The 21,533-nt window shown below is 35.2% G+C and overlaps 1 protein-coding gene across 1 annotated transcript; it reads left to right on the forward strand.

Moving 5' to 3' along the window:
• Positions 1-951: 951 nt before the first annotated feature.
• LOC107551893 (non-homologous end-joining factor 1-like) lies at positions 952-19,147 on the forward strand. Its single transcript, XM_016233656.1, has 7 exons — positions 952-1,041; positions 2,048-2,266; positions 3,288-3,426; positions 3,511-3,569; positions 15,922-16,117; positions 17,022-17,104; positions 17,597-19,147. The coding sequence occupies exons 1-7, from the start codon at positions 952-954 to the stop codon at positions 17,687-17,689; spliced, it is 879 nt and encodes a 292-aa protein (XP_016089142.1). The 3' UTR covers positions 17,690-19,147.
• Positions 19,148-21,533: the final 2,386 nt, after the last annotated feature.

Below are 21,533 nucleotides of genomic sequence, written 5' to 3' on the forward strand. Positions count from 1 at the left end.
CTCGGCAAAGGAGAAGTGCTCACTAACACAGATTTAGACAGATTTGGGAACAATATTTGAGAAGAAATAGGCCTTTTGTGGACATAGAAAAAGTCTTAGATCTTTGAGTTCAGCTCATGAAAAAGGGGGGCAAAAACAAAAGTGTTGCGTTTATAATTGTTCTATATATATTAAGTATATATATATATAGGATATTGCAATCCTACTATTAAATGTATTTTCTAGCAATCAACATTGAATCAACCAAAATAAAAGTAAATAACTGAAAAGTATAAATCAGAACTATATAATTGGTACATAATTGATAACACGTTTTCAGATTTATCCTAAGATAATGTAACTTAACTAACATGATATCATGAGATGTAAATTATATAATATACATAATTGTTTATCTAACATATCTAATAGTTCTCACTACAAAAGCTCGATGTCTAATGATTTAAAAAGTGCCGTAAAATTACCAAAGTGTGCTCTGTTCTTAGAAAGTGCCTTGTTGGGTTCATGTGTGAGAGAGAAAACATTATTTTCTGACTGATTGTAGGTTGTTTGCAGGTTAGATGTTGAGATGGCCATAACATATGGGTCATTTGGTTATGGATATTCTTATCAGGTCATTGATATTACCTAAGAATGCTGTAATGTTCTATATATGATCTCTTTATGCGAGAGCTGTGCACAGATTCTTCAGATACCCCTTTTGTGGTCCCCCAGGTTGCGCAAACTGTATCAAACTAGAAAAATGTGAGGCAGAGCACGATGTTGTTCAGTTTCTGGATAAATTGGTTATGAGACAGGAGCCTGAATCACCCTGCACAACAAACAACTTGGAATCAGAAAACCAACCAACCAACCAACCAACCACAGCGGCACGTTCAATCGTGTAGCTGGAACCCTGTAAACACGCAGATTAAAGTTCTTGTTCAAATGTAATCACTAACCTTTAAAACTATGACTCCTATACTTCAAAGAAAGAAACTTCACCTTAAAGACAAACCTACTGCCACATTCTTCAACCGAAAGAATCAGAAGAGAGATGTGGTGTTTAGAGCCGTTTTTGATCTCTTACACTATATAACAGCCATTTCAGAGGCTTGTAAATGGTTTGCTTATGAATGTCTCAATAAAGATGATGGATAATAGGTATTTTGTTTTTTACTTATAACCAGTGTTGGGGAAAGTTACTTTTAAAAGTAATGCGTTACAATATTGCGTTACTCCCTAAAAAAGTAACTAATTACGTTACTTAGTTACTTTTTATGGAAAATAATGCGCTATATTACTTTTGCATTACTTTTGCGTTACTTTTTAAATATGAGCAGGGCTTGATTGTTTTTAATATAAGAAGTTCCGTTTATAGCAAATATAAAAGCCCTTTCACACCAAAAAGTGTAATGAATAAACCTCAGGCTGAATGAAAAGTAAATTCAACGGCTGTACAGTAGAACGCAGGAGAAGAAACACTCTTCAGCAATAAAAAAACAAGGCACAATTGTTAGTTTCTCTAATGTCATTTTTGCCTATTAGTACGGTTGAACTGGATCATCAAAGGTCAGCAGCAAAGACATTGGTTAATAAAATGGGATTAGATATATTTGTGTTATTTAACATATTTAATTATTGCAAGTTTGCGTCATACTCTGAGTTTGCATTTCACTGTTTTAATTCATTTTGATGAATACTAAATCTGCTTTTAATAACACTTTAGGACTTAAATTGGACCTCCATTAGTCAAGTCAAGTCAAGTCACCTTTATTTATATAGCGCTTTTAACAATACAGATTGTGACAAAGCAACTGAACAGTATTAATTAGGATTAGCATTAGCTCTTATAGCTTTCTTTAACATGAAATAAATTCCTGTGAAGATGCAAACCATACTGTAGCTTCAAGTCAGTGTATTTTTGATCAACTGAAGTCACTCTTAATGATTTCATGTACAATAAATGTGTTTCAGTACAATAGTATCACAATCATTCACAATATTCTGTTCTAAGGGCATTCTAGCCTGTCAAAATACTGATTTATTCTCGTTTTCTGTGTGAAAGGATCTGAATAAGCGTCTGAGGGCTCCTACACAGGCTTTTTTCTCTCATCTGAGTTGTGTGGCACAGCCTTGCTTCTCCAGTCAAAATGATGATCAGATCTCTGCTGCACACATTACTCTTGAACAGCATGGTGACAATCTAACGGTCAAACTCAAAAGTGAGCTGGCTGGGTTGCCGTTCTACTGGGAGTTTCGCTGCACCGCTGCACCTGTTGGCGTGGTATGTATCTTTCGTATCTAATAAAATGATATCTGCAGCTATGATGTAACATGGTTTCAAAAGTGTTTGAAATATTTTACCTGTTCTTGTAACCCTGTAAAGCCTAATGAACATGAAATAATAGTCAGTAATTGTTTTGAAATGGAATGGTTAAGACAGTATCTATTGACCGATGGATGGATGGATGGATATAAAGTTTGCTTTTGTGTTTTTGTTTACTGTCATATTTGATACATCAGCCTTTTATGGCTCATATAATATGATATAGTACAGGTGCATCTCAATAAATTAGAATGTCGTGGAAAAGTTCATTTATTTCAGTAATTCAACTCAAATTGTGAAACTCGTGTATTAAATAAATTCAATGCACACAGACTGAAGTAGTTTAAGTCTTTGGTTCTTTTAATTGTGAGTGCAATTGCTGATATTTATATGGCCAAAAAGATGAAATTCTGGTATCATGTAATGTAAATCTACGTACATAAAATGCATATGAATATCAGTTGTATATCTCCAAAAAATATGTTTTAGTAAGATGATATTTAAATGCTTAGTTTTATAAAAGCTCTAGTTTTTTGTTGTGAGGTCAAAACATATAGTGCAGTACAATGATAAGAGATATAATAAACATTCCTCAAAAGCCTGATGGATCATGTTTTTAAACTCAAATTTTAACAAGATTTACAATAAATAAATACAAATAATCAATTAACCTAAGTTGTTTCGGTCCAGTAAGTGTTCATCTTAAAATATTACTAACAATATGAAAGTTATTCTTCATTTACGATGAAAATCATTATATATTTCTCATCAAAAAGACACAACTTGAAGGTGGACATTTTTAGAATTATAATAAAAAGGCCTTTTAATTGCTAAAAAAAGTACAACCTTACAACCAAAGGGCAGAAGGCATGTAGTAGATTTTTAGTTTTTTTAATGCAAAATTTGGATCATGTTGATGATCTCCAGGCCTTACAAATTCGTGTATCAAATATGCAGTATGTTTCTGCTTGTAAATCAGGTGTGCAGGCAGCTGGTGCGCCCCCTGCTGGGAGTGAGTAGAGTGCTGCAGCGGCAAGTGGAGGATCTAGCAGCTCTTTTGGCTCGGAAGGATGCGGAGATACAGGACTATCAGGAGAACGGAGCTGTCCTAAGTAGAGGTAATAATCACATGTGCAGTTTTGCTTGCATACTCTCTTGTGTCTGTTTTTAGCTCACTCTCATCTAAAACTCTGCCCACACAGCCAGACTACAGACGGAGCTGTTTGAGGTGCACAAGTACAGGGAGAACTTCTTCACAAAGGTGCGAAACATTTTTTACATTCAGTCTCCTGCTAAATTTACCCAGTGTAAACGAGCTCCGGCAGGACTAGCATGCATGTGACACCATGATTCAGTCACATGTATGTACAGAAACCAGGCCCCGGTGCTGCTTCTAGGGTTTGTAATGGGAGAGAGAACTGCGAAAGCTAGACAGGAAGAGAGACTGGATCTGTGTTTGACCACACACATGCATACACGCACGCACGCACACAGTGTATAATTAGGCTGTGGTTTGTGGAACTCCGAGTGTTTGCAGTGACAGCTCAGTTGTAGCGTTTCCTCACACTGAACTGTCTATTGACTGGATAATGTTTTATTTCTTTTTCTGCAATAGGTGTGTGTGTGTGTGTGTGTGTGTGTGTGTGTTTGAGTATTTCCTGCTTTTTTAGTAATGAGTGGGATTAGGGCGATATGATGATAAAATTAGTGTTAATACCATGGTAGATGTACGGTCGTGTTCACGTTTGAAAATGTTTTGAAGGGTTTTACATTTTTCTAATTAAATTATTCTTTTTTTTCCAGTTACAAAATATGTTATCAGTTTAACAATTTGAGTGAAATGTTGAATTTTACATTTTACAAAAAGTTAAAAAAAATCTAGAATTTCATATGACTTGAGAATGATCCAAAGATGGATCTGTGCTTTAATGGAAGCAATGAAATCGGACTTTTTGTACAAAGCAGGGTAATTATAAGTAACTAAATCTAAAAACATTTTCGCTAGCTGAAATAAAATGTCAACTGAAATTAAACAAAATATTTTAACAAAATAGTTAAACTTCATGTACTAAAATAAGTTAAACTGGGTTAAAATTTATAAAAACTTATTTTAAAAATATTTAAATTAAACATAAAAAAAAAAACGAGTTATAAAAATTACAAATATAGCTGCAAGCAGTGATTATCGGGGTTCAAGTGCTTTAAGGCCTTTAACGCTCTATGCTTTAGGGTCAAGTCCAACCCGAAATGCATGGCTGGCACTAAAACACACCCATGATGGAGAATACGCTCACAGACACACACAAACAGAAATGAAATGCTTAAACTACTATATTAATACTCATTAAGAATGTTTACATGCACACACATTTTGCTGCAGATATAGATATTTGAAGTAAATGATAGTTTTTCCAGTTACAAAATATGTTATCAGTTTAACAATTTGAGTGAAATGTTGAATTTTACATTTTACAAAAAGTTTAAAAAATCTAGAATTTCATATGACTTGAGAATGATCCAAAGATGGATCTGTGCTTTAATGGAAGCAATGAAATCGGACTTTTTGTACAAAGCAGGGTAATTATAAGTAACTAAATCTAAAAACATTTTCGCTAGCTGAAATAAAATGTCAACTGAAATTAAACAAAATATTTTAACAAAATAGTTAAACTTCATGTACTAAAATAAGTTAAACTGGGTTAAAATTTATAAAAACTTATTTTAAAAATATTTAAATTAAACATAAAAAAAAAAACGAGTTATAAAAATTACAAATATAGCTGCAAGCAGTGATTATCGGGGTTCAAGTGCTTTAAGGCCTTTAACGCTCTATGCTTTAGGGTCAAGTCCAACCCGAAATGCATGGCTGGCACTAAAACACACCCATGATGGAGAATACGCTCACAGACACACACAAACAGAAATGAAATGCTTAAACTACTATATTAATACTCATTAAGAATGTTTACATGCACACACATTTTGCTGCAGATATAGATATTTGAAGTAAATGATAGATAACAAAATGCTTACTGCAAGTCTTCTCTTTTTAACAATTTATATCACATTTTCAGGTTTCACTGTAATCATATTCTGGCATAATTGTAAAAAGTTTGATATGTCTGTATAAATAAAGTGGTATGAACGTTGACTAAATGTGTTTTTTAATGTAATAATATTGATTTTATAATGTCTAAATGTGGATCCAAAAGTAAATCCCCCTAAAAGTTTTTTAATCCAAAATGTTCAGTGTGAACAGTGTTGGACTTAACTAATGAATACAATTCAACTAATGTGTGGTCTTTTTACTGGCTATTTTACAGTGTCTTTGAATATGGCTCATCCTGAACTACCTATTTTATATTATTGAATTTGCACTTTTGAGTTCCTTAGAAATATCTGAACTTTTCATTTGCATCTATCAGGTGACTTCAGTTGTAAAGTATTTATTTCATTAGCTGATGATCACCATGTTTTTATTTATATCTTTTTTTCCACTGAATATTCAGCAAAGCTGTATTATGACATACTGTCATATATAACTACTCATACCAGGGTGTTGGTTATACCACCATCCCCAAGCAAGAATGCCAGTCAGTCACGCTTCTGACCGCTCTGCCTTACGGTCATTAAAACACACACTGACCACAGTGGGAGGAGCCAAACCCGCAGTCATAATTTAGACCAGAACTGTGTGTTTATGGGCCACTTTTTGTTCTGTTGATGAGTAATGTTCTTGTGTGGCTGTGAGTTATTTGTTGGATTCAGGCATGAGCTTTAATTCCAGTGCTGGCAGCTGTGTTTTCTGCGTGAGGTGAATCCTTTGATAGGCCTCTGTCCGTGTGTATGTGTGAATCCACCGGCATTTCTCACTGGCCTGGTGAATGAGCAGTCAGATATGTGTGGCTTGACTTGGTGGGGTGAGAAAAGGATACGAGTCTACTCACCCACTCGCCCACCGTACCAAACACTGATATAATAGTCGCCCCTTAAACTGGATGAAACGGTGACACCAGTTTTAGATGTATTACTCCATGGCATTCACAGCTGATTGTTATCAAATGATCAGATAATATCACTAATATATACAGTATATATAGAGAGAGAGAGAGTCGAGAGGGAGATAAAATATGCCATGGGGTAATAATGAAACAGCAAAGTGATTTTCCACTATTATTTACAACAGGATCTGCATTTTCATGGGTTTAAATAAAAGGCGTTTGACAAGACTGGGTAACATGCATTATTTTAATTTTTTTTCAACAATTTGATATTCAGAGTCATATTCTACACACATTCTGTCTACACATATTTTTATTTAAAAAATTTTTTTTTGTCATTTTCTAAACTTTTAAAAAAAGAACACATTTGCATAATGAAACAGCAAAGTGATTTTCCACTATTATTTACAACAGGATCTGCATTTTCATGGGTTTAAATAAAAGGCGTTTGACAAGACTGGGTAACATGCATTATTTTAATTTTTTTTCAACAATTTGATATTCAGAGTCATATTCTACACACATTCTGTCTACACATATTTTTATTTAAAAAATTTTTTTTTGTCATTTTCTAAACTTTTAAAAAAAGAACACATTTGCTACCTCCTAGGCCATGGTTTAGAAAAGCCTCCAGATTTTTAACAATACTCGTTGTGTCTATTGAAATGTGAGCTTGCACGTTATTTGATTTTTTTGGACATATCAAAGTCATTTGACTGCCTCTGTCTCGCAATACAATGGGAAATTCCACTCCACACTGAAGAATCATTTTAAGACTCAAGTCAGAGTTAAAATGAAGGCGTGTTTGGAAAAATGTCTCACTGAAATGCCAAACAAACATAGCAAGTGTCTGGAAAAATGGAGTCCGTTCTTGAGATTCCTGATCGGCAGAAGCCTGGATGAGAGTGTGTTTGATGGATAGATGGATAGGCCTGTTTGAAGTGCTGTCTATTGGCTGGTAAAAACTTTAGCGAAGACATGTTCCCATGAGTTCATAAAGTTGAGTTTGAAAGATTGAGAATGTTTACCTCAGACCGGTGGCGCATGCTTAGGTTTTTTGAGGGGAGAGGAGAGTGTGAACGTTTACTTTGTGTTTTGAGTGGGTGTGTGTACTTTGCTTGATTAACACAAAGACTTGTTTTAGGGTCCGTATTAGTGGACATGTTGTCCTCTTTGCCTATCTTTTGGGGTTGAATGTATTTATGTGTGAATGTGTTTCTGTGACGCAAAATGTTGTTGTTTTTTTAGAGTTGAGGCCTAAAAAGAGAAAATTTGACCGGGTGAGTTGAGAAACCAGTTTGGGTTTGGCAATGACGGAGTGACCCTTCCCACTGCCGCACCGAAAGACCAGCAAAAACACCCCAAACCATCCTCTATTTGAGACATATATACACGTCCTTCTTAAGATGCTTTTAGTCCAAGTTAAAGAATGGGCAAATTTAGACACACTAGCGTTCAAGAGTTTGGGGTCTCTTATGCTCACCAAGGCTGCATTTATTTGATCAAAACTACAGTAGAAACTTCAATATTGTGAAATATTATTGGAGTTTAAAATAGCTGTCTTTTATATTAATACATCATTTAAAATCTAATTTATTTCTGTGATGCAAAGCTGAATTTTCAGTAGCATTACTCCAGTCTTCAGTGTCACATGATCCTTCAGAAATCATACTAATATGCTGATTTGGTGCTCAACAAACATTTCAGTAAATTTCACAAATAACTGCAAAGAAATGGCAAATTGAACATGACATTTTGAAGTAGAAGAACTGAAATAGTATATTCTTGTAAAACGTACTCTATAAAATAATATTTTTTTATTTGCAACTTAGAATTAATTTTTTTTACAATGCCAGTGTTTAATACATACAACATATACATATATTTAATATTCTGTTCTCCTGGATTTTCTTCCTATGTGTACATCAGCCATCCTGAGTGGGACTGCAGGATGTGACAAAAGATAAAATAACTTTTCCATTCTCTTCTTGAGACACTTCTTGTCATAGTATGTAGGTTCCTATAGATTACTTTTGGTGATCTTAGAAAGCGAAAGAAAAATCATGTAGCCTATATGTGGGAGGGGTTTAGTTTAGTATCTATCTTTCTATCTATTTACGCCACCATTCAAAGGTTTGGTGTCAGTAAGATTAAAAAAAAATTATACTTTTATTTAGCAAGGATGCATTAAATTAATAAAAAGTGACGATAAAGACATTTATAATTTTACCAAAGGTTTCAAATAAATGCTGTTTGTTTGAACTCTCTAACCAAGGATTCCTGGGAAAAAAAATAAAAAAGGTATCACGGTTTCCACAAAAATATTAAGCAGCACTGTTTTCAACATTGATAATAATAAGAAATATTTCTTGAGCAGCAAATCGGCATATTAGAATGATTTCTGAAGCATCTTGTGACACTGAAGACTGGAGTAATGATGCTGAAAATTCAGCTTTGTAAAGTAAAATTCATGGGGTAAAGTAGGGGCGAGCATGTCCCCCGTGAGTGTGTGTGTGTGTGTGTACTGGTATATATGGTTTATGAGGACACAAATGTGTATAATGACATGGGTACTACAACGTAAACATAGTTTGAGGACACTTCCTCTGTCCCCGTAAAACAAAAGACTTAAGAAACATACAATACGGTGTTTTATGAAATTCAAAAATTGCCAGTAGTTTTCTGTAAGGGGTATGTTTAGGTGTAGGGTTGATGTATAGGGAAATAGAAAATACAGTTTGTACAGTATAAAAACCATTACGCCTATAGAGAGCCCCGTAAACCACAAATGTGTGTGTGTGTGTTTTATTGTTAGACACCAGGATCTGTCAGGTGTTCATGCCTTAATTCCATCTTAAGCTCAAGACGTCTTCCTGTAACTGAATCTCTTGGCTTCTGGCCTTTATAATCACCCCAATCTGATAACCATGAAGCCCATTCAGGACTGCTTCTCGAGGTCAGATGTCTCTCTTTCTGTTATTCCTTCTCTCTCTTTCTCTCTCTTTCTCTCTCTTTCTCTCTCTTTCTCTCTCTTTCTCTCTCTCTCTCTCTCTCTCTCTCTCTCTCTCTCTCTCTCTCTCTCTCTCCCCCTCCCTCCCTAGCTCCCCTAGCTCTGGTCCAGTTTTCCACAGGGTGAGCTCTGATCTGTAATTAGTTAGCTGTAGCTGGGCTGTGGTTTACTCTGCCTACTTTGAAGCCTTGAAAAGAGCTGCCCTGGCAGCCAGAACAAGAGTAACATCCCGTCAAACACAAGTCCCTCTCGTAAATGTAATGGATGGAATGAAAACATCATAGAAAATATACAAATAGATAAGAAAAAGAGATAATACTTTCAAAAGGAAGTTGCTGATATAATTTATCAAGGTGTTGTGATATGGTATTTGGTGTGTTGCTATGCAGTTGCTAGGGTGTTCTGTGATATATGTGACCCTGGAGACTCAAGTCGATGGGGTACATTTGTAGCAATAGCCAAAAATACATTTTTTACATAAATTTTTCTTTTATGCCAAAAATCATTCGGATATTAAGTAAAGATCATGCTCCATGAAGATATTTTGTAAATTTCCTACCGTAAATATATCAAAACTTAATTTTTGATTAGTAATATGCATTGCTAAGGAGCTAAGGACTTGTGGTCCAGGGTCACATATGGTTCAGTCCCTCCTTCATTGTACATCTATGGGAGGTTTTACCCGTTTTACCGTTTTATTAATTGTCCAGTCAAGTAGAAAAGTAAACACAGCTCTCCTTAACAGGCCACATAATTTGTTCTAAGGTTTGTTTAAATCCCTAACCCTAAGTATGATAATAAAGTGATGTTTGTCTTAGTACGCACCACTAATAAAGAAATCTAGGGAGTGTGAGACAGAGGGTGAACTGAGAGGAAGAGGTAATAGATATTTTTAGGAGGGGGTTTGCCTGAATGAGAGTGAGGACAGATTTATAGAGGACTGTAAAATGAAGCTCTTCTCAGGGTTTAATCCATGACGCCCATTTAAGACTTCACCTGCCTATATTTGTTTCCCTATAGATTGTGTGTGTGAGACTGTTGCAGTGTGTGTACTTGCGTACAATCAGGTAATAAAGGAAAACATGCACAGTTTGTTCATATTTACTGTTAGTTAGATATGTCCTTGCAGTGTATGTTTCTTTTGGTGTATTATTAAATGTAATTTGTTGTCAAACATAATTTTATGGCCTTGAAGAGCAAAGTAGGAAGGGAACATTATTAATAATTGTCAGTCTAAACAAAAGTGAGCTGCTTTGTGAATCGCTTCATAAAGACCTTGTTAGCAATGTGTTCAGAAAATTGTCATTTTCAGTGTTGATTCCTTGCCAGTTTTTTTTACTTAATATTAATCAAACAAGACACAAAAGGCGATTTAAAAAAAAAAAAATTTTTTTTTAATGGTAAATATTTTTTTTATTTGCAATGAGATTCTAAATCTGAATCCCATGAAACATGTTAAAGATAGTTCTGGGTCATATTTCACCACCAAAAAAAAAAATCATATTTTGATCTTTATAGATAGCAACTTTGCAGAAAATCTGTCTATTTTTTACAATCATTAGTATTTTCTGTACATTTAGGTTTTTTTTTCTTGCTCATTTAAGCACTTTCCCTCCAAAATTCTCTTTAGTAAAATGTAATTTTCTATTACAGTCATGAGTCTAATAAAAAGAATTACTAGAAAATAAGAATTACTAAAAAAAAAAAATATTTGGGGTCAATAGGATTTTACTTATATATATTAAATAGTACTTTTATTCAGCAAAGATGCATTAAATTGATCAAAAGTGACAGAAAAGTAACACTTAAAAAAAAATGTTGAATTAAAAAATATATATATATTATAAATTCTAAAATATATTCAAAAAGAAGAGAGCTGTTTTAAATAAAATCTCACATGTCTCTCTTTCTCTTTTTCTTTCTTTCTCTCTCTCTCTCTCTCTCTCTCTCTCTCTCTCTCTCCCCCTCCCTCCCTAGCTCCCCTAGCTCTGGTCCAGTTTTCCACAGGGTGAGCTCTGATCTGTAATTAGTTAGCTGTAGCTGGGCTGTGGTTTACTCTGCCTACTTTGAAGCCTTGAAAAGAGCTGCCCTGACAGCCAGAACAAGAGTAACATCCCGTCAAACACAAGTCCCTCTCGTAAATGTAATGGATGGAATGAAAACATCATAGAAAATATACAAATAGATAAGAAAAAGAGATAATACTTTCAAAAGGAAGTTGCTGATATAATTTATCAAGGTGTTGTGATATGGTATTTGGTGTGTTGCTATGCAGTTGCTAGGGTGTTCTGTGATATATGTGACCCTGGAGACTCAAGTCGATGGGGTACATTTGTAGCAATAGCCAAAAATACATTTTTTACATAAATTTTTCTTTTATGCCAAAAATCATTCGGATATTAAGTAAAGATCATGCTCCATGAAGATACTTTGTAAATTTCCTACCGTAAATATATCAAAACTTAATTTTTGATTAGTAATATGCATTGCTAAGGACTTCTGGTTTTGTGGTCCAGGGTCACATATGGTTCAGTCCCTCCTTCATTGTACATCTATGGGAGGTTTTACCCGTTTTATTGCTGCAAAAATTGTCCAGTCAAGTAGAAAAGTAAACACAGCTCTCCTTAACAGGCCACATAATTTGTTCTAAGGTTTGTTTAAATCCCTAACCCTAAGTATGATAATAAAGTGATGTTTGTCCTAGTACGCACCACTAATAAAGAAATCTAGGGAGTGTGAGACAGAGGGTGAACTGAGAGGAAGAGGTAATAGATATTTTTAGGAGGGGGTTTGCCTGAATGAGAGTGAGGACAGATTTATAGAGGACTGTAAAATGAAGCTCTTCTCAGGGTTTAATCCATGACGCCCATTTAAGACTTCACCTGCCTATATTTGTTTCCCTATAGATTGTGTGTGTGAGACTGTTGCAGTGTGTGTACTTGCGTACAATCAGGTAATAAAGGAAAACATGCACAGTTTGTTCATATTTACTGTTAGTTAGATATGTCCTTGCAGTGTATGTTTCTTTTGGTGTATTATTAAATGTAATTTGTTGTCAAACATAATTTTATGGCCTTGAAGAGCAAAGTAGGAAGGGAACATTATTAATAATTGTCAGTCTAAACAAAAGTGAGCTGCTTTGTGAATCGCTTCATAAAGACCTTGTTAGCAATGTGTTCAGAAAATTGTCATTTTCAGTGTTGATTCCTTGCCAGTTTTTTTTACTTAATATTAATCAAACAAGACACAAAAGGCGATTTAAAAAAAAAAAAATTTTTTTTTAATGGTAAATATTTTTTTTATTTGCAATGAGATTCTAAATCTGAATCCCATGAAACATGTTAAAGATAGTTCTGGGTCATATTTCACCACCAAAAAAAAAAATCATATTTTGATCTTTATAGATAGCAACTTTGCAGAAAATCTGTCTATTTTTTACAATCATTAGTATTTTCTGTACATTTAGGTTTTTTTTTCTTGCTCATTTAAGCACTTTCCCTCCAAAATTCTCTTTAGTAAAATGTAATTTTCTATTACAGTCATGAGTCTAATAAAAAGAATTACTAGAAAATAAGAATTACTAAAAAAAAAAAATATTTGGGGTCAAGAATCATATTTTGATCTTTATAGATAGCAACTTTGCAGAAAATCTGTCTATTTTTTACAATCATTAGTATTTTCTGTACTTTTAGGGGTTTTTTTCTTGCTCATTTAAGCACTTTCCCTCCAAAATTCTCTTTAGTAAAATGTAATTTTCTATTACAGTCATGAGTCTAATAAAAAGAATTACTAGAAAATAAGAATTACTAAAAAAAAAAAATATTTGGGGTCAATAGGATTTTACTTATATATATTAAATAGTACTTTTATTCAGCAAAGATGCATTAAATTGATCAAAAGTGACAGAAAAGTAACACTTAAAAAAAAATGTTGAATTAAAAAATATATATATATTATAAATTCTAAAATATATTCAAAAAGAAGAGAGCTGTTTTAAATAAAATAATGTTCCACAATATTAATACTTGAAATTAATTTTCACAAATAATTATGATGCTATGATGTCAAATTCAAAATGAAGTGGTCTTTGGGCACTAGCTTTGTAGGGTGTACCAACCAATTGTAAAAAAAAAAAATTGAAGTATGCTCACTCATTTTTTAGAGTTAGATTTTACCAGGATGGATTTAAATTTTTTTTATCATATGCTAATTTAAAAAATCTTTTATAATTTTAACTGCTGTAGTTTTGTTTACTTGGTTTGTATTTTCTGTTTACGTAACTCTTGTATTTTTTCCAACTCCGATTTTGCCATGAAGATAGCCTTAGATGCTGTCATGGCAATAAAAATATAGAACTACTACGTATGAGATTGTAATAGATAGATTTAAGATGAATTAACCTACAGGATTAATTAGTAAGTAATTGTGAATTTCAAAGGTAATTAACTAGTCACAATTTTATGAAGTGGTAGTGTGTCTCAATATCTTAGTACACACTCAAAAGTACATGCTTGCCCTTCACCAACAAAGTGCTGAACACAGAACAAGAATCGGGACACTCTCTGGAATCTTCCATTAGAGTCCATTGGTTCAGAGTTCTTCCACAAACCACTAAAAACCAGCCAATGCTGTTTACCAGCTATGAATAGATGAATCAACATGATGCACTAACACATGAACCGCTTTTCCTGACACTTCCCTCTTTGACGCACACAGATGTTGATGATGGATGATATCTGTAGCTCATCTGACCTGGTACCGGTGTGATTGTCTAGCTCACATATAATCAATTTCAGTTTTAAATCTCACGTGTTTTCAGAAGAACAATTTAATTGCTCAACTGATGTGACAAGAAGATGAAAAAAATGAAAGGATCGGGAGTGAAGAAGTGATTTGAGGGGAGACAGGAAGTGCACACTCATGAACTGTGGCTTCTCTGCTCACATTGCCCTCTCTGTCCCCAAAGAGGAATGCAAAGCTTTCATTTATTTTTATGATATTTCAACAAACAAATAATAAAAATAAATCAATGTAAACCCCAAACGTCTACACGTATATTTAGGGGCCCTTCATTCATCCAGTGGTCACCAATCTCACCAGGTCAATATTTGGCAAGCTAATTTTGAGAATTTGTCCTCTCTGTTGTGAAAGAGAATGTGTTTGGGAAATGTGTGAATGTAGACCTCTTTACCATTACCCTGTTGAACTAGCTCTCACCCAGCCTTTACCATTGAGCATTTACCACTTGAACATTTCACTGCCAAATTCTAAATTGTCATAATACATACTTTTAAGGTTTTGTTTTTAAAAAGGCTTCATTTTCTTAAGGCAAAATTTTATTTGAATCCTATGTATTTTTTTTTTTAAACAGCAGTGGACTTTATACTGGCACCGATCAATGTGGATACAGCATCATCCAATGTAAATGTTTCTGGTTACCAGTGCCACTGTAGAAACACCTTGATCTCAGGCACAACTATGATTAATTTATTCTGCAGCTTAAAGTGTCAGATAATAGGGGGTTTACGGAGATAAAGTGATTGGTGTTTGACTGGTCAGGTGATCTTAACATGGTTGCCGCCCTTATGTAGAGTAAAACCGCTTCTTTCAGGGAACTGATATGACTGGAATCATCTTATGTTGCGTCTTACTTTTTTTATGTATATTTTAATGATTAATATTAATTTATTAAAAAAAATTTTTTTTTGTAAATTCAATTTCCTGTATTAGATATGTGACAAGTTTATATATGTGCGTGTGTGTGTGTGAGAGATAGAGAGATCCTTCAGAAATCATTCTATATATAACATTATTATATATATAAAAAACCGTGACCATCCAAAACTAGCGTTCTCAATTCTTTTTCTATTCTACTTGTTTTATTTGTATTAATTATAAAAATAATAATAACTTGACGCTCTAACACTAGCTCTCTCAATTCTATATATCTACTTTTTTTCTTTTCATTTATTATTTAAATAAATAAATCTTGCTACGTATACTGCGTTCGACTAACCGGGACTTGTCACAGCACTTACATAGTGTTGCTCTTTTGTTTGTTTGATTGCTTCTATTGTCCTCATTTGTAAGTCACTTTGGATAAGTCACTTTGCTAAATGACTAAATGCAAATATAATAACACTTTTATCCACCAAGGACCCATTAAATTGATGAAAAGTGATAGTAAAGACATTTATAATGTTACAGAAGATTTCTATTCCAAATCAATGCTGTTCATTTTAATTTTCATGGTTTCCACAAAAATATTATACAGCAAAAAAAATGTTTGCCCTGATAATAAAAATAACTATTATAAATAATTGAGCAGCAAATCAGCATATTAGAATGATTTCGGAAGGATCATGTGACACTGAAAACTCACTGAAAATTCATATTTGCCATCACATACCCATACATACATGCCCAAAAATCTGATATTACAAAAGTAATTTTTTCCATTTAAAACATTTTCCATCTGAAGAAATTAATACTACTACTAAAAGTAATAGTCCAATTAGACAGTTCCTCTGTGGAAACTAATAAGTAATTAAATGTCCTCACTTTCTTTATGGTGTGGTCATTTTCTATTTTCTGTCTACTAGATTGTTCCACAGATGGGTGTGACGCTGGATAGTTTGGGTTTTGACTCGGAGTTGCAGGCACTGTACATGGCCGTGAGCTCGGGGAAAACGGGTCCGAAACGAAAACGCTCTCCTGACAGCAGCCCTACGACAGAAGACAACCACGTCTCTGAACATCACGCACCCAATCACCAACACGTCACTGGTGTCCCCACAGGTTGCTGCTTCACTCACACAGAGCTTAGTACATGAGCTAAAGGAATCATTCCAAACTTGTATGTCTGTGTTTCTTCTGTAGAACACAAAAGGAAATGATTTGCAGAATGTCCTGGCTGCTCTTTTCCACAGAATGAACGGGAGTTGTTACGCTGTAATTTGCCACCTGTATACATGTAAGGTTTGACATTGGTGGTATCAGTTGTTATTGACTGTTGCTGTGAGCCATAACCAAACATTATGGACATCAAATTTCACATGAGGCATATAAAGGCACCACCCATGTGAATGCCTGCGTAGACAGCTTTCTGTCAATTTCTGATTTTCAATGATTCAATTATGATTTGGCGTTTGTATGGATCACTCTTATGGTGCCTTTTTGTCATTTTGGAGCCTTTTGTCTCCTTTTGTGTTCCACAGATGCAGGAAAGTTATGTGAGACCCTGGACCACAAAACCAGTCTTAAGTCGCTGGGGTATACAATAGCCAAAAATACATTGTATGGGTCAGAATTATTGATTTTTCTTTTATGCCAAAAATCATGAGGATACTAAGTAAAGATCATGTTCCATGAAGATATTTTGTAAATTTCCTACTGTAAATACACTGAACAAAATTATAAACGCAACACTTTTTTGTTTTTGCCCCCATTTTTCATGAGCTGAACTCAAAGATCTAAGACTTTTTCTATGTACACAAAAGGCCTATTTCTCTCAAATATTGTTCACAAATCTGTCTAAATCTGTGTTAGTGAGCACTGTATAAGTCTCAAATTTGAAAAATTTACCCTTATGACTGGTTTTGTGGTCCAGGGTCACCTATGAGTTTGGAATAACATGAGCCTGAATGAATTATGACATTTGTCATTTTTGAGCAATGTTTGTCTCGTCTGCTGTGCTGTGCAGATGTGGGTTCCTCTCTGGCTTCTCAAGAACAGAATGCTGTCAGAGGATCATCAGGAAGACCTCAGGTGGCAGACAGCAAACAGGTTTGGTCTTTAGTTTTTCTATTCATTTAACAAAATAAATATTTGATTAATTCTTTCAGATAACTTAGTGCCATGAACCCATTGTTTTGGCTAATCTTTTCAAATCTTCAGTCTACCACGAACCCATCATTGCTGAGCCTTAGGCTGGTAGAGTTTGACCTCTGTGTTTGTTTTTGGAGGTTCAACAAAAGGACAATTTAAACATGCATCTAAACAGGTCTAAACTAAACAGCATCTAAAATGTTACTCACCTTGATATGATTAAGTAATATTCTGGGTTGAATATAAGTTAAGCAAACATGTACAAACATGCAGCTATGATGGAAGTCTACGGGGCAACCATTGTATGCTTACCCTTAGACTTGCAGATATAAATTGTCAAATCATTTTCTGCGGCAATTAACAGAAATGCTAAAGTTTAAATTATAAATGGTTTTGGACCCAGGTTATTCCTTTCAGGGAACTAAAAGCACTTCTGAATGATTCTTTTAGACTGTCCTGTTACCATCAACTGCTGCTGCTGGTTCTGAGGAGCGTTCCACCTCACGGCCAAAGAAGAAGAAAGTAGTGGGGCTTTTTCGGTGACAATTCATGCCTCTGAATCAGAATAGTGCACATATGGACCCTTTAATTTTCTGAATGCTTCAAAGATATTTGTATTCTTTTTAGGTTGGATTTTAAGTGATTATGGACATTTTATTATTGGTTTTTAGTCTGTATGCCCATCTTAATGTTTCTGTGTTTTAAAAGTAATGAATAAAATATTGCATTCCTTAATACAAGTTCTCTGGCAGAGAATAGGTTAGTAATGCATAAGATGTGTTTTGTGAGTTGCACATTCAAATCTGAGTGTCTACTTTTACATAATTGTTTTTTCAGTCTGTTGGGGGCATAACATTGTGTTTTACAGGATACTGACTGCTACAGCTAGAAGGCAAGACAAGAAGGTCACTGAATTTGACAAATTTGTAAGGTTTGTGGCATTAGATATCCAGAGTTTAGTTTGAGGCCCTTACTAGCAAGTAAATGTGATGTGCTTGAGCACAAATGTATGTTCCGCTTCATTTTCCTGGTCATGTTCCGTAAAATCTTCGGACTTTTGAAAGGACGGAAATTCTGACCACAAACCCAACATCCATATTCTACTAATTTCTTTGGTTTTGGCTCAGCCTTTGTTAGAATAAGCTACTCCTATTGTTGATTTATCCATCACTAAGCATGACCTATTAGCCATATGCCTGCTTCTTATCTAATTCAGGCTAGAATAAGCCATAAAGTGGACCAGACGGCATGCCAATAGGCAACAGTCTGTCTCTGTGAAACTACTCTAAAACCTGCTGAATTAAATATGAAGTGCATGATGCTTTAAATCTAGTAGAAATATAGAAGTCTTTTTACTGTAGTATTTTTGCAGATTATTTTCTGATGCCTGGCCAAAGCACTCTCTAATTAAAATGTATTCAGCAATACCAGTAACATCTTCAAGCTGTCAACAGTGCGGTCACAGCGGACCAGAAAAAATGTCTGCGCCACTGAAGGAGACACAGAACTGTCATAATTTTCCTACCAGTATCATTTGGTAATAGTTCTGGCATTTAACTGGTGATTCGTCTTCAGTGGAGAAGCCATTAGTGTTATTTTAAAGACATTAGAGTTCCTGGGAGGGACGGCACGTCATGCCTTGTCTCCAGTGTCTGTCAGTGAAACTAAACCTGACCACCAATCACAATTATTTTTTATTTTTTTTATAAAGCTAAAACATGTTTTATCTTGCAGTATTAAACAGTTGAATACTATTGCTGAATCCAATTTTTATTTAAAAATATGTTTGGGGTAAAATGGTTTCAGAAATAGTGGGACAAGTTTCATGTTTGATCATCTTTTAAATAACATGAAGTAAATAAGCAGTTAACAGTCAGCTGAATTGGCACAATGACCTTTGTCATCCAGAAAAGTGGGACTTCTTCTAAAAATTGTTCTGATGGATTTTGATCATCAATCATCACCCTTTTATGAGCTAACATAAAATAAAATAAAACATGTCATCCAATACTGGAGTCTGGCTATTTCCTGACAGCCACATTGTAGTGGTTGGTTTTACGTGACTTCTAGCTACACCAAGCTGGTCATTTATGGTCAGCAGCTGGTCAAAGCTGATTTAGATGATGGATCAGCTAGACTACAAGCTTGTGTGGCCACAGATGACCTGGTAGACCTTCCTCAAGACCACTTTGCACCAGTAACAAACCATCTACCAAGTTCCAAACTTCACCACTTCAATCTTTATATATATATATATATATATATATATATATATATATATATATATATATACACGAGTCAATAATTTGACAAAATTCTATTTTATAAATGGCATAAAATTGTTAAATATTCTTGTATTATTTCAACTGCAGCAAAAATATTTTTCCAAATACTATAAACCACTGTCCCACTAATGCTCGTGGTCTGTTGGTCTGTCCCACTTTGTCTAAAAAAAGTATTCCATCACAAATATAAAATTAATTCATTAGAAAATAAATAATTCAAGTCAATTGACTTTCAAAGGTAAAAGTGGAAAATTAAAATGTGGAAATAAACTGAATAACTAATATTATAATTGCATTATTTGTGAAATTAACATTTTAGTGGATTAATAATGAGCATAAATAAAAAAAATATATAAAGTTTATTTTAAATATTCGAAAAACGTTATCTTTGAATAATAAAAACTTTGAATTAGAACAAACATAATTTGTCTTGTAATTATTCATAGTAAAGACTCCGTGTCTCCAAATGATAGTTGTGTGTGTGTATGTGTGTGTGTGTGTGTGTGTGTGTGTGTGTGTGTAAGGTCCTGTACGTGTGCTGACGTACCGTTGACCGGCAGAGCATTGCTGCTGAGGTTGAAATGACTGGACACATCAGGGTCCGAGAGTCCAGACCTGTAATGCGCATCCTGTTTGTCTCGCGTCTTGGCAGCCGCCGGTTGCGGTACAGGGGGAGAGCGGCAGGGCTGATAAAGCGCGTCTGCCAGGAGGGGTGGAGAGGAGGGCAGAGACAGACAGAGGGCAGGACTGGCAGGGTGCGGCTGCTTCAGTAGCATCTGAGCTCGGGTCACTTCCATTTCCATCTCAACTGAGAGCCGCGCGCCACAGCGCAGTAGTCAAACAGCCGAGCCGGGAGCCAGAAACCGCTGCGGGACGCGCACTCTGACCGCGGCTCTGCGCAACCAGGACCCGCCTGCAGGCGACTCTAAACACGCGTGCCAAGATAAACGGAACTTCTCTATTTATTCCCCCTGTCTATATATATATACACACACGAGTCAATAATTTGACAAAATTCTATTTTATAAATGGCATAAAATTGTTAAATATTCTTGTAGTATTTCAACTGCAGCAAAAATATTTTTCCAAATACTATAAACCACTGTCCCACTAATGCTCGTGGTCTGTCCCACTTTGTCTAAAAAAAGTATTCCATCACAAATATAAAATTAATTCATTAGAAAATAAATAATTCAAGTCAATTGACTTTCAAAGGTAAAAGTGGAAAATTAAAATGTGGAAATAAACTGAATAACTAATATTATAATTGCATTATTTGTGAAATTAACATTTTAGTGGATTAATAATGAGCATAAATAAAAAAAATATATAAAGTTTATTTTAAATATTCGAAAAACGTTATCTTTGAATAATAAAAACTTTGAATTAGAACAAACATAATTTGTCTTGTAATTATTCATAGTAAAGACTCCGTGTCTCCAAATGATAGTTGTGTGTGTGTATGTGTGTGTGTGTGTGTGTGTGTGTGTGTGTGTAAGGTCCTGTACGTGTGCTGACGTACCGTTGACCGGCAGAGCATTGCTGCTGAGGTTGAAATGACTGGACACATCAGGGTCCGAGAGTCCAGACCTGTAATGCGCATCCTGTTTGTCTCGCGTCTTGGCAGCCGCCGGTTGCGGTACAGGGGGAGAGCGGCAGGGCTGATAAAGCGCGTCTGCCAGGAGGGGTGGAGAGGAGGGCAGAGACAGACAGAGGGCAGGACTGGCAGGGTGCGGCTGCTTCAGTAGCATCTGAGCTCGGGTCACTTCCATTTCCATCTCAACTGAGAGCCGCGCGCCACAGCGCAGTAGTCAAACAGCCGAGCCGGGAGCCAGAAACCGCTGCGGGACGCGCACTCTGACCGCGGCTCTGCGCAACCAGGACCCGCCTGCAGGCGACTCTAAACACGCGTGCCAAGATAAACGGAACTTCTCTATTTATTCCCCCTGTCTCCGCTCGGACTGAGAGAAAGCAAGTTTTACAGACCTGAGAGGAGAACCGACGAGCTGGCACCAACCTCACCGCTTGAGGAACCCTACGTTTGCCGGGGGGTCTTTCCGTGCGTAAAAGGATGGTGATCGCCAGGTGTCCTAATAGACTGG

The sequence above is a fragment of the Sinocyclocheilus grahami genome, unplaced genomic scaffold (assembly GCF_001515645.1).
Source record: "Sinocyclocheilus grahami isolate Dianchi unplaced genomic scaffold, SAMN03320097.WGS_v1.1 scaffold437.1, whole genome shotgun sequence".
In the NCBI taxonomy this organism is placed as follows: domain Eukaryota; kingdom Metazoa; phylum Chordata; class Actinopteri; order Cypriniformes; family Cyprinidae; genus Sinocyclocheilus; species Sinocyclocheilus grahami.